This window comes from Cyclopterus lumpus, chromosome 20, assembly GCF_009769545.1.
Source record: "Cyclopterus lumpus isolate fCycLum1 chromosome 20, fCycLum1.pri, whole genome shotgun sequence".
Classification (NCBI taxonomy): Eukaryota; Metazoa; Chordata; class Actinopteri; order Perciformes; family Cyclopteridae; genus Cyclopterus; species Cyclopterus lumpus.
Genome location: NC_046985.1, coordinates 8,622,136 through 8,635,337, shown reverse-complemented (window position 1 = coordinate 8,635,337; position 13,202 = coordinate 8,622,136). Strand labels below are relative to the sequence as shown.

General features: G+C 40.8%; 1 protein-coding gene across 6 annotated transcripts; it reads left to right on the top strand.

The window, feature by feature from the left end:
• Positions 1-76: 76 nt before the first annotated feature.
• Positions 77-12,546, top strand: qtrt2 (queuine tRNA-ribosyltransferase accessory subunit 2). 6 transcript variants are annotated; one of them, XM_034560495.1, is made up of 10 exons: positions 108-164; positions 251-321; positions 420-647; positions 1,361-1,416; positions 3,270-3,346; positions 4,982-5,191; positions 5,920-6,119; positions 7,453-7,622; positions 11,287-11,401; positions 11,530-12,546. In XM_034560495.1, exons 3-10 carry the CDS (start codon positions 430-432, stop codon positions 11,798-11,800), a joined length of 1,317 nt encoding a protein of 438 aa, XP_034416386.1. In that variant the 5' UTR covers positions 108-164; positions 251-321; positions 420-429; the 3' UTR covers positions 11,801-12,546. The 6 variants fall into 6 exon arrangements, with proteins under 6 accessions (XP_034416385.1, XP_034416383.1, XP_034416388.1 ...); XM_034560494.1 differs by lacking the exon at positions 251-321 and having other exon boundaries at positions 77-164; positions 7,453-7,604; XM_034560492.1 differs by lacking the exon at positions 251-321 and having other exon boundaries at positions 77-164.
• Positions 12,547-13,202: the final 656 nt, after the last annotated feature.

The following is a 13,202-nucleotide window of genomic DNA, read 5'->3' as shown; positions in this document are numbered from 1 at the left end:
GACATGTCTTTCGTCTCCTATCCTGCCTCTGATTGGTTTACTATGGTATTCCACCCAACGGAGGAAACGAGTACTAGCCAATCAGAGACAGATTAAGGCGGGTCTTTGTCGGATCCGTATTAGCCCAGCTTCAGTTCCTACATGTCAGACAGATAAATGTGTAGGTGAGTGAGTGAAATATGCTCTTAATTAAACAAGTATTTCATTAAAAATAACACAACTGCAAATTCGTGCGTTTTCTTAACGTCAGTTAAGAGCATCAACGTTGAACATCTCTTTCGGCTAAAGCTTGTGATTGGGCTGATTAGCTAAGTGGCTAAGGTACATCACGTGTGTTTTGCTAACTGGTTTCACTGTCGTTCAAACTCGTGGTTTCGAAATTTCACGTGAGTTAAGTGTAGATCTGTGAATCTTTTTAGAGCTGCTCGCATGGCTGGCAGCAGGATGAAGCTGGAGCTGTCCCGTGTAGTTCAGGGAAGAGGTCGGCTAGGTGTCCTGAAGGAGCTTGGCAAGACGGGGCAGTGCTCTCTGGAAGTCCCGGGATGTCTGCTGCACACACACCTGGGCACAGTGCCCCACCTCACCCAGGAAACACTGCGCACCCTGAGCAACCTCCCCTCTGTCACTCAGGTCACCCTGTCCAATATGTAAGCTCGTAAATCATCACACACACACCATACACATGAACTACTGTCTTAACTAGGACCACATTAAAACCAGTAGAAACAGTTTCTAAGCAGGCTAACGTTTTAACTAAATATGACTTAAACTAATTAACTTAAACTGAAAACGTGATCAAATTTGCATTTATTTCTCTTGTGTATCAACATTTTTAAGTTCAGCCCCCAAAGTCTGCTTAATGAATTCATAAATACAAAAAACCTCATCAACCAGAGCCTCTAGGAAAAGTACCTTTGGGCAGTCAGCCTTTTCCTATCGGCCAACACACACCTGAAACACTATACCTAATGATATAAGGAACATAACATCTGTCTATCTATCTGGAGAATCAAACATGCTGTCATAATCTGAAATAGTGGTTATGTCAATGTTTTATTAAATGTCTGTGCTTAATATGTACCTTTAATTGTGCTTTTGTCTTTACTTATGTGCTTTTTATTGTGCTTACATGCTTATGGGTCTGTGTGTATGTGTTCTTGTGTGTTCTCTTTTAATATTATCAACCTGCCAGAGATTTTAGATGAAGAATTAGCTTGCAGAGCTAAATCTGACACATTTACATTGTGGCTCATGTTAATTAATGTGCATTGTCGCCTCTTAAATGAAATAATCGTAAAAAATAAACATAAACACACACAACTCTCTCTGAAATCTAACTCTTTTGTTTCTCTTTCTCAAGAGCAGAGCATCAGGAAGTATTGGAGGAGTTCAAGGATGGAGTCACGAAGTTTGCAGGTACTTTTGATCAAACGGCATTGATTAGACATATTCATATTGATGTACTAACTAGAGCTTTATTTACAGACACCTAATACAAGTACCATATTGAACAGGCATCCAACAATATATATACAGCAGTGTTTTCAACTTTTTGTCACAATTTTATAAAATAGTTATAATCGCTTTACTTTGTGCTGTTAAAGGCAGTCAACTGCAACATGCTATGGACAGGTTTTAGTAATGCACAGTTCTGATACTCTATACTGGTCAAAATATTGGGCCTGATATTAGAGACCATCTTGCGAAGGGATCCCACCAGAACATGATGCCAAATCTGACCACTAGCATTAACTGGAAGGGTAACTCTCCCTCTTCCAACTCCCCCACTTTCAGCGCCCTTGCTTGGACCACACGCGCCTTCGAACTCAGCCTTGATTTTGATCTTAACTACACACGTTTAGAAGTTTTGCACAATTGTGATGCTATTGAGGTGACATAATCTGTCCACAAACATAAGAAATATAAGCACCTGGCAAAGTACCCAAACCACTTCTGTGGTAGTTCCAGTTACACAAGGTGTCTCCAGGACAACATTATGCCACATCGACTCACAAAGGTTAATATAGTAGCCGCTTATCGTAAGCTTATTGTAAACAAAGCATGTTTATTAAAAAAAAGTTAATTACCAACTTTTTATGTTGAGATTTTAAGTTCCTTCTCGGCCTTGAAAACAGAAGGTCTATTCCTTCAGTCTCAACTTTAGTTTAAAGGCAACATGGATGAGAAATCCATAAAGCGTGCGTGAAACAATTGAAATCTCCACAACAACTACTGGGTTGGACCTCATGGGGTGTTTTTGTCAACATCTTTACATGTGTTAAAGAGAGAAAGGATATTATTGGATTAGGATCTGTATCTTTGAAAGAGGCTTTAAGTGTAACGGTCTTTCTCAAAGTTTTTTCCCCTGCCCTTTAATGGACCGGTTGGTATGTCTCTGCTGAAAAAGCATGGCATTTGAACTGTGCTGTGTTTCCGTACCCTGACCGAAGTAGCTTGGGTAATCATTAAAAACATGTAAAAAAACAACAAGTAAAATCACCTCCAGTGTCAAATATTAAGAGGCTGTAGAGGAGGAAAGGGACTGTTTGTTAAACCATTTAGAATGCACCTTTAATCTTCTGCATGAGTCGTATTTTAAATAGCAACCACATCAGAAGAACCTCCGGCGGGGCTAAAAATCCTGTAATGATGTGACTAGTTAATTGATGTGACTAGTTAATGTATGTGACGTAAATGTCAAGCATGCACCGTGCACAAATTGTCTCTGAAGAGTTTGGAGTGCGTTAACATTATTTCCACAGGATAGATTGGAAAGACGGGAGCAAATTGCTTCTAAATATATAGTACGTTTGAGTTCAATATTGAAAAGCTTATTAGCTCCATGAGCCTGAGCAAAAAGGGTTGACGTTCTGAGTAAAATTAATAAATGCCCCAGAACAGTGACCTCATTCAGTTTTGCTGTACAACAGAAGCTTTGGGATTCTGCCTCAAGCAAAGAAAGTAGAAATGTAATCACTTGTTTTAAACTGTCAGCAGATTATGGCTGTCTCTGAAGTATCAGAAGGAAAGAGCAGTGATTGAATAATTAGAAATAATAATAGCATTTGCTGCGAATAAGCCATTTGTTTTCTCACCTTTTGATCCTCTGCTGCAGCTGTGTTTGCTGATAAGGCCAAACCTCATTCCTCTTTCCCGACTCCTCATCACATTAACATGCAGTAATGCAGAGCACTCGCTTCGTGCTCTGCCTTTGCAGACTGTAACCCTTTGTCTTACTTGATTTTGGCATTGATTTTTGTTTTGTGCAGGTCTTCATGATACTGTGTTGTACTGCTCGCTTCACGACCCTGCGACTCCCTGCCCGACGGGTTACACCACTAACAAGGTGAGAAGAAGCTTCTGCTTAAAGCAACAGTTCCACGTGTTGGGAAATGGTCTTCTTCCTTTTTATGCCGAGAGTGGAGGAGAAGAAGATTAACGTGTTCATTCATCTATATCTGTTTATTATTTTTATTAGACCTTTATTTAACCAGGTAAAATCAATTGAGAACCAATTCTCATTTACAATGATGACCTGGGCAATAGCACAGTCCAGACAAGTGACACAAACAGCACAGATACAATACAGTATGACAAACACATGAGGAAATGGCTAAAAACAACATAGGTAAATTAATAATGAAGTCACTGGATCTTAAACATTGATTACTGTCAGAAATGTGCAGGAGATTTGAGAGGTAGCGAGGGGTCATTCCCAAAATGGATTTGGAGACCACGAGCAGCCAGTGTTGTAGCCGCCTGGTATGAAGGGAGGGCCAATCCACCAATCTGTAAAGATCACAGTGGTGGGTGCACATGTGGCAAAACGGATTGCTTATTGGTGGAGTGGGTCCAGTTTTCTGAGGGTGGTCTTTGATGCCATTTTATAAATGATATTGCCATAGTCAAATAAAGGAAGGATGGTCATTTTCACAAGTGAATTTGGCAGGGTGTGTGAAGGAGGCCTTGTTTCGATACAGGAAACCCAGTCTAGCTTTGACTTTAGCCAGAAGGTTATTGATGTGTATGTTAAATGAGAGAGATGAGTCCAACCAGAAGCCAAGGTATTTGTAGGAGCTGACAAACTCCAGCTCCGAACCATCAGCACTGTAGATCTTGAGAGGGCTGGGGATGATGAGGTTTTTCCGGTCAAACAGCATACATTTGGTCTTTTTGGAGTTGAGGAGTAGGTGGAGGTTGCGCAAAGACTGTTGGATGGAGTTGAGGCTTTGTTGAAGAGTGGACACAGCAGAGTGGAGTGAAGGACAAGCTGAATATATGATGGTGTCATCAGCATACAGATGAATCCTGGAATTTCCAGCAGCTTTGTCTACATCGTTAATATAAATGGAAAAGAAAATGGGGCCTAAGATGGAGCCTTGAGGCACACCTTTAGAGATCGTAAGAGGTTCAGACATGATGTTTTTGGTCTTCACCCGCTGGACACGACCAGCCAGGTAGTTAGCAAACCAGTTGCAACATCTACTGGACAAGCCAATGCTGGTAAGTCTTTGCAGGAGAATGTTATGGTTGACCGAGTCAAAAGCATTGGCCTTGTATGCTAAACATGTGGCTGTAGCCTATGTCATGTTATTGGACTATTAACTCTCTACATTTCATATTCTTTTTATTCTCAATACTGCTCAATCCTACTTGGCTCTTTTCTTTTTCAACAGTTACATGATGCATATTTTTGAAATATTTGTATTGTAATTTTTCTATTAAATATTTGTTTAGTTTCCTATACAAAATAAACCATAGCTTATCCCTTTAATGTAAAAACCTTCTTGGCAATAAACTGGATTATCATTCAGATTTCTGGTCCCTATGCTAAGATAACCAGCTGCTGTTGAATTGGTGTCAATCTTCTCATCCAACTCTTGGCAAGAAAACAAACAAGCATTTCTCCCTCAATTCCAAACGATTTAAAGAGAATTAGTTCACCAAAGCTTCCTTTCAAATTTCTGGGGGTTGTTCTTAGACGGTGTCCGTGTGGGGCAGCGGTGGGCGGATAGAGCTGACTGTGGCCAAGTTCATGGCTCTCCAGAAGACCGTGCAGCCAGACTGGTACCAGAGCATGGCGGATGGAGAGACGTGGCTGAACAACACCTCCCGCAAAAGGGTTCGAAAGTCAGTGGATCGAACTCTTGCCCACTTGGATGAGTGTCTGTTGGTTCACCAACAATCACAGGTACGCACACGCACACAAGCAGCAGTCTATAAAATGACATCACGGCTAAATTAGTGAATCAGTCATGCACGACACAAGCGCAGAAGGCAAGGATTGATTGTTTGGTGTTTTTGTTGTCGCAGTTAACCGCTGTGCTGCGGCTGGAAACACACTGATTACATTAATGGGTACATACCCATCAGTAGTTGTGTAAAGGCTGAACATCAAGCATGAATAAGGGAATCAACTTTTCCTCTTTCTTTGAAAAGCAGTGAAACGCTACATCATTTAATGAGAGAGAGAACATTTCAATGCCTGTATATCTTGAAGATGTGCTCTTCTGTGTATTTTCTTATCTGAATGGAACATAATTTCCCCTGGCACAAAAAATGTGCAAGTATAGAATGATATTGAGCTGGGAGCCAAACAACTGATGGCGTACTGCAGGTAATTCTTGAAATCAAGAGTGTACTGAGAGAGCTGCTTGATTGCTCCTAAGATCCACCACCCACAGCATATTTCCTCCTCGTGATCTGCACTCAACTTCATGTTAAGTCATCAAAACCCAGATTAGCTCTGACAAGAATCAAAGATATATTCTTTTGCACTTGAGGTACATTTAAACTATGTCCCTGCAACAAAAAAAAAGACTACAATTTTCCTTTTTTGCCTTTTTCTTGCTCTTCTTACTATCTTTCAGAGTTTCATTCTGTCAGCTGTTTAATCACCTAACTGTCTGTCATTGTCAGGAGTTGGAGGGAGTCGAGGTGTTTGGGGTGGTCGAGGGAGGAGACATCCTGGAAGAGAGGGTGCGCTCAAGCAGGGAGACAGCCAAGAGGCCTGTGGCTGGATTCTGCCTGGACGGCCTACAGACAGGCTCCATGGACCAGGCCCTGAGGACCCAGCTCATCACTGCTGTGACCAAGGAGCTGCCTGAGGACAAACCTAGGTCAGCTTGTGACTGTGGAATAAATGCTGATTGATTGATTTATTGAAAAAAAAACATCCTTATTGATTTTCATCATTAATGAATGTGTTGATTTTGATCAATCATTTACTCTACAAAAGGCTTAAACATGTCCATAACCATTTTAAAGGGATGTTTTAAAATGTAATTGTTAGTCAAGTATTACATTTTGAGTTGCCTCTTAACGATTATTTTCTAAAACTTATTATTATTTCCTTCCTTAATCTCACAGTCTAAAACATAGGTAAATAGTTAAAATGTCCAAAGTGACACCTTCAACTATTAAGATTAAAACCCACACACACAAGGAATTTAGAAAGATGACCTCACCAATGTTTAATGCTGTGGAAGGAATATTGCATAATGATAAATTATAAAATGCACTTTCACTTACACTTTTACTAGATTTTGTTGGTACTCCAAACTAGCCTGTCATCTTTTAGAGGCTTTTCACTGGAGACTGTCTCGCATGAGTGCTCACGGAGGTGATGGAGGAGCACCGGCTGCTAAATGTGCTTGTGAACAGGCACCTTGGTTGCAGGTTGTTGTGGTTGTGTAGATGTTGCTTCCTACTGGAAAGTGGAGTAGAGTCATTATCAAATGCTAAATTGGGCTTGACCTTGATGCCTGCAGGCAGAGAGTCAGCGGGAGCCAGTTGACTTAATGTCCATGACGAACACAACCACACAAGGGTGCACATGTTGGGTAATATGTTGTAGACGCTTGTGTGGGTTACATTAACCCGTAGAGACCCACAGAGACACATTTCTGTCTTCTTTAGGGGGACGGCAGATATTTAGGGGGAGATAGCATTATATATGCCATATAGAAGTATTATACATCATCTTATTTGAGATGCAGCTCGGCTTTTTATGTCAAGTTGTTCTAGTCATAAATGAGAGATACAAATTAATTAATTATGTATCAGAAGTTGCAGCAATTTGAGTTGATACAATTTCTTCAATTACAAAAAAAATTGACCACTAAAACAAAACAACAAACAAAATCACTCTAAAATACCACATTAATACACTAAGACCTCAAGGAACACCATAGAAAAGTCCATGCTGTGATTTGGTATAATGATTAATTACATTTTTGATTCAGTGTTTTCTGCTGTGTGTGTGTGTGTGTGTGTGTGTGTGTGTGTGTGTGTGTGTGTGTGTGTGTGTGTGTGTGTGTGTGTGTGTGTGTGTGTGTGTGTGTGTGTGTGTGTGTGTGTGTGTGTGTGTGTGTGTGTGTGTGTGTGTGTGTGTGTGTGTGTGTGTGTGTGTGTGTGTGTGTGTGTGTGTGTGTGTGTGTGTGTGTGTCTCAGACTGCTGCAGGGTGTAGGACGACCGGATGAGGTGCTAGCATGTGTGGAGGCCGGTGTGGACCTGTTCGAGAGTTTCTTCCCCTTCCAAGTGACAGAACGAGGCTGTGCTCTTAGCTTCAGCTTCGACATCTCCCTGGACCCAGAGCTTGCAGGTAGAGCGCCCCCTGCAGGTGTGGTAAATGAGGAACAGTTTAGTTTAAACTTTTTGTTTTTAATTTACACCATTTGGAGGGTGATTCAATATATCTGACAAAGCTAAACCGAAGTAATGAAAGAACGTTTTAACTTAATTGGCAGCTGTGGTGCATCAACGGATAATTATCTTGTTATTGACCCTTCGCTTGCCCGTCCCGAACTCAAACGCAGATCGGCCAATCATAGTGTAGCTTTGGCCAGCTCATTTCCATTATGAGATGGTTTTGTGGATTTCGAGCTAGATTTCAGCGTTAAATGTTGAGTAATAGTGATATTCGTTACCCAGATAAACCTTTCTAAAATATTACGTTTCTACATAAAAACCTGTGGAGCTAAAATTAATAAGAGTATGTCAGCACATCATTAACGAGCATTGGCACGTTTATGCTACGCATGCTACTGAATGTAAACTGAATTGCTACACATGCTACTTCTCTTTTTAATGATTGTAACATTGCATTAAGCCCTACCTGGTTGTGTTTTTACAGGTGTGTAATTGAGATAAAAATTAAGCAAGAGGTTGAAGATGAGTCTGGTCTGTGCAAAGAGATAGAGAGGTAGGCAGGAAGTGAGGGAAGCCCCACTTTACGCCCTCTATTTGATGTCTCCTGGTGTAATCCCATCGCTTGGTGGTCTCTAGTTTATGTAGATGGTCTCAACACCAAACTCCATTAACAAACAGCTTATTTCATTGTTTGTGATGTATTTCCTTTCTCAAATCCTCCAGCCTCATTTTGAGCTTGTCACACAAATCAAACATCATCAGATAATCAGATGTAGATCAAGTATGTTAACTTCCAGCTAACCTTTCCATTTAATCTGCATCAAGGATTTCCATTACAAATGTATTATTTCACACACTGCACGCTCATCTCAGGCAGTAATGTATGCAACTGTCCTTTGTTTTTAGACTTAAGCATTTAACATTTGGCATTTCAAAAGGGTACAATTCTGCTCTTGTCAAATGACTTTTCAGGTAAAAGAAACTTGCCTAAAGCCTCATTTAAAAATGTAAATGTGATGAAGGAAATTAACCCAAAAAGATAGAAAATCCTGGCCTTCTCTTCACAAGCTTGCAACATATGCCTCGAGCAAACTGACATGTCACAATGTAATTCGGGAGCTTGGATAGGGAGCCTCTCTAACTAGATGCATTTGGATTTTAATGAAACTCAATGAAATGAGCTTGTGGTAGAAAATATGATTCCTATCACGATAGTTTCCGAAACATATTTTCCGTGCATAAAAGAGATTTGGACAAAGCAATGAGTAAATATTTTTTGTTATTTATTTATTTAAACAGAATTTTGGGTGTCATAGGGGGCACCACTTTTATGTTATTAATGGTTCAGAGTAGGCTGGAACAATTAATCATATTCAAATGGACATCGCAATGTAATAGATAGTGCTGTGTTTTACTTTTTCAGATTTTATGTGAGTTGATTTAATAATTGCTGTATAGTCGTAATGCGATGATTAGATATGCCCAATAATAAGCCAAGCATGCTTTTGTCAATTTCTATAGCAGGAGCCTGTGATGAAAAGGCTTAGAGATGCTTCTGGTGCTTATACAAACATAAAGGGCCATTCATCTCACAGAAAAAAGGATGCACAGAGAATTTTCTCTAATTGCACCACCTTCACCCGCACTTAAAAGGTTCACATTACAGACCTTGCAGAGTGTCTTCAGTAAATGAACTGCCCTTATTCAGCGTTCAACAAGAGCAAGAGGAAGTCTAACTGCGGTTTTCACATAATGAATAGGAACGAAGTGTTTATCTGTGTGTTAATGAGAATATCACGTTTCCCTGCAGATGATGGATTAATTTTTGCTTGAAAATCAAAGCTGTGTGTGTGTGTGTGTGTGTGTTTTCTAGCCCCCGGTCAGTTGAAGTAATTGGGTAGAAAGCTGGTGGAATTGAATCAATGGTGCATTTCATAGCTGCTAGACCCGTCATTGTGTCCCAAGTGAAAAGCTAAAGAAGTGTTATGACAAGAGCTCTGGGAAATAGCCTGCTGAAGACTTTGTGCTTCATTAAAAAGTAGCGTAAAACTCGACAGCTGGAGTGAAGTTCGGTCTTGGGCAGCATCGAGTGTCAGACAGCATTAATCGATGCTGCACAGGGAGTGTGATGGAGTTCAGTGGAGGTGAGAGCAGTGATGGTGTCAAACCTGTAGAGAAATTCTAATTCCCCTTTCGGCCAATTACAAAAATCCTGTGAGGGGAACTTTTCAGTCAAGACCTTTTTTGACACTGCAGACCAGATGCTGCCTATTCTGCCCTAAAAAGCCAAAACGCTACAGTACAAATGTGGTCAAATTTGAGATTGACTTAGGACTAGAATCTGTTTACCATAATATGAAAATGTATTATGGATGTATTATCATTAGAAATGTGTAATTTCAGGGGAACCAACAGTAGTCCTGCTAACCTAACTAGCCTAGCTTATCAGAGAGGCAGTAACTGCCATCCCCTTAGCCGCTGACTCCAGTGAAGTTCATATGATGTAATGTTGTTGAGCCAGGCAGCCACCTCAGGTTCTGAAGAGTGAAGCCAATGCTGAAGTGCCTTAAACTTGCATAAGTAGTCTGATTGTATAGAATATGAGACAATGACTCTACTTCTCCCTTGATTTACCTCAGTAAACATTGTAAATATGAGTTTATGTCTCCATCAATAGTTTAAAGTCTTCGATACAACGTGATGGTCTTTTAGTAAATTGTAGTTAAATGTAGAGTAAAATAGACTATAACGCGGTTTTAGGGCGGAGCTACCTTTTGATTGACAGGTTGCCACCACAACGTTGTGCAGTCTAATAGTCCAAGTTTTCGTCTTTAACCCTTTCACAGTGTGTTTTCCATTCATGAAAGTTTCTTATAACATTTTGTTTGCTTAGATATTTCTTGTTCAGCTAAGCTGTGCTGCTCTATGCTTTTGTAAGAAAGAAGTGCTTCTCAGCGCAAGTTACTGCCCCTTCCTTTACATCTTATGAGCTTTGGTTAAGCCTAATTTTGTTCCTGGTATTCTCTTATCGCCCCCTCCTTAAGCTAAATTCCATTGTATGCTCTGTTTATACACTTTGTTGCTCCCTGCTTCACCCGCTTCAGTTTGCACTAAACCCATTTTGCTCTCTTGTTACTACCTTTTACATTCTATCTTCAATAAAAGTGCACAGTATTATTAATATTATTAATCATGTGCATTGTTATGGACCATTTTCATCCTATTTATCTTTCCCTCCCTGTCATTTTCATCTTCCTTATACCCCTGGTGTCTGTACCTGTGGGATACCCTCCTGTGTACAACAGCCCTCTGGATAAAACTCGGTCAATTTTTCTATTCTCATAAATTAAGTGAAGTCACCTTGCAGTGGACACCGCTCTGTGAGACATGTCTCTGTTGTCAGAACAGTAATAATACGGTTATAATTATATTATAACGGCGGAGAGAATATAGAACTCAGCTGTGTCTATATTACGGGTCAAGCTACAGTATGTGTTCCCGGTTTATTTTCAGCGCGGGCTGATGGAGCGCTGAGGTTTTCTACGTAGGGACGTATTTTCTGCTATCAGATGAGATAATGGTGTGAATAGTTTGTGTTGAGCTGGGATTAATGCGATGCATGTGTGCTTTACTAGTGCTAGAGCTGGATGAAGAGAGGGGCACGTCGGGAGAGACGCAACAGAATGGAGATTTAAATCCTGATGATCAGTCGCTGATGACATCCTTTGAGATCAATCTCAAAGACCAGAGGTTTGTGGCAGCTGTCATAAAACCCCAACGGCTTTCAAAAGTCGCAATGCTTGCAGAATCAACCCTTACATTTAGGGTGCCTGTGCATGAATTCTACTGACTTAAACTTTCTTTGATCTTCTATCCAGATACAAAGATGACTTCAGGCCCCTGGTTGAGGGGTGTGTCTGCTACTGCTGTCAGAACCACCAGAGGGCGTACCTACACCACCTGCTGGTGACCAATGAGCTGCTGGCTGGAGTATTGCTCATGATCCACAACACAGCCCACTATCATGCCTTCTTCAGCGCCCTGAGAGAAGCTCTGGCCAATGATAAACTGGACGTCCTTAAGACACGTGTACTTGGGGAGAGCGGCGGCAGACAGAAAGATTTGACTGATACTGATAAATCAGAATGATAGGAGAGTGATTTATCCTGCTTTTCCTCTCAAGGACCACTGGACTGACAAGGCCAGACTCAATCAAAGCGTTGCCTTACTACTGCAGAGACCTTGAGACCAAGTCCTTCCATATGTCTCTGAAGTTACGTCTCAGAAGCACGTTTAAAAGTGGAGGATGAGAAGACAACACCGCATGTAAAGACGACCATTTGATGTGTGTTCCTTGGATTTGTGTCCTGGTTTCGCACCAGGAGCGACTTCCTTAAGCCTGCTATTGATCAGAGCAGATAGCCAGGAGAAGTCAGGGCGAGGTGGCTGTGAAGGAAGGATATAGGAGGTCAAGAAGACTTTGCATAAAGAGGGAAATGTACGGATGGATGGTGGTGTACTATCGACAATGACTGAATCACTTTCAGCTTCCTGTTGTGGTCTTACTGCAGGACAGCAGTTATCTAATATCCTCTGAACACATTGACATAAAGTATAGACCACAGGGAGAATCAACCAGGTATGGGAGGAAAATATTTCTGAAATAGATCTTTCTTTTCTACTGTTATACATTAAAACGTAATTTGTATAAAATGATTTCCCTGAGGCTTTTTGTCATTTCATACTTTATTAATCTCTATCCGTGAAAGAATTGTCATGCGTCTTGTGCATTATTAATATTTGTAATGTTTCAGTTGAATGAGCTTCTCGCACCCAGTAGTTTCACATCATGTACGATGAGATGGTGTCACAATAAAGACGCTGCTCTCAACATGCAGATGTGGTGGTTGTTGTCTCTCGTGGGTTTCAGGGAGGTCACCTGAAGGTTCGAGCTGACAGCTCCACTGAGAAGGGATAAAGATCAGGGATAGATATGGGTCTCTATTGCCTCCCGTACAGCAATGGAGAGAGGCTTTTTGAAGGTGAGGAGATATAATTGACTACCATACCGTGCAAAAGTCTTTGGGGGACAGACGGAGCGAGAGAGGGGAGAGTGTGACAGATTTATGGAACAGCAATGAGGATTTTTGTCGCACTTGTGGGTTACCTTTACTGCATTGAGCATAATATAGAAGTAGGTTGGAGGATTTGCGGTCATCAATAAGTGGCCGAAGTACATAAATACTTAGGAAAGTTTGGAAAGAAAGTAGTTTATTTATGCCTGTGGGGAAAATAAGTCTAAAGCAGTAACTTCTAGACTTGTGTTTATTCTAAGGTTTGAGGCTGTAGATAAGGTTGCAGAAGGTTGTGAAGTCTATCTCCCAGATTATCCAGTAACAATAGAAGTAGTGAATGGATAATGTCTTTTTTCCCCTGGATAACTGCTATTGATATGTGAATCAGAAACTTTCAGTGGAGGTGTTCAGCAGCTATCAAAAAACGATGTGTGATGTGCTGACAAACATTTGTATTAAAGCATGCTCAGTAAATC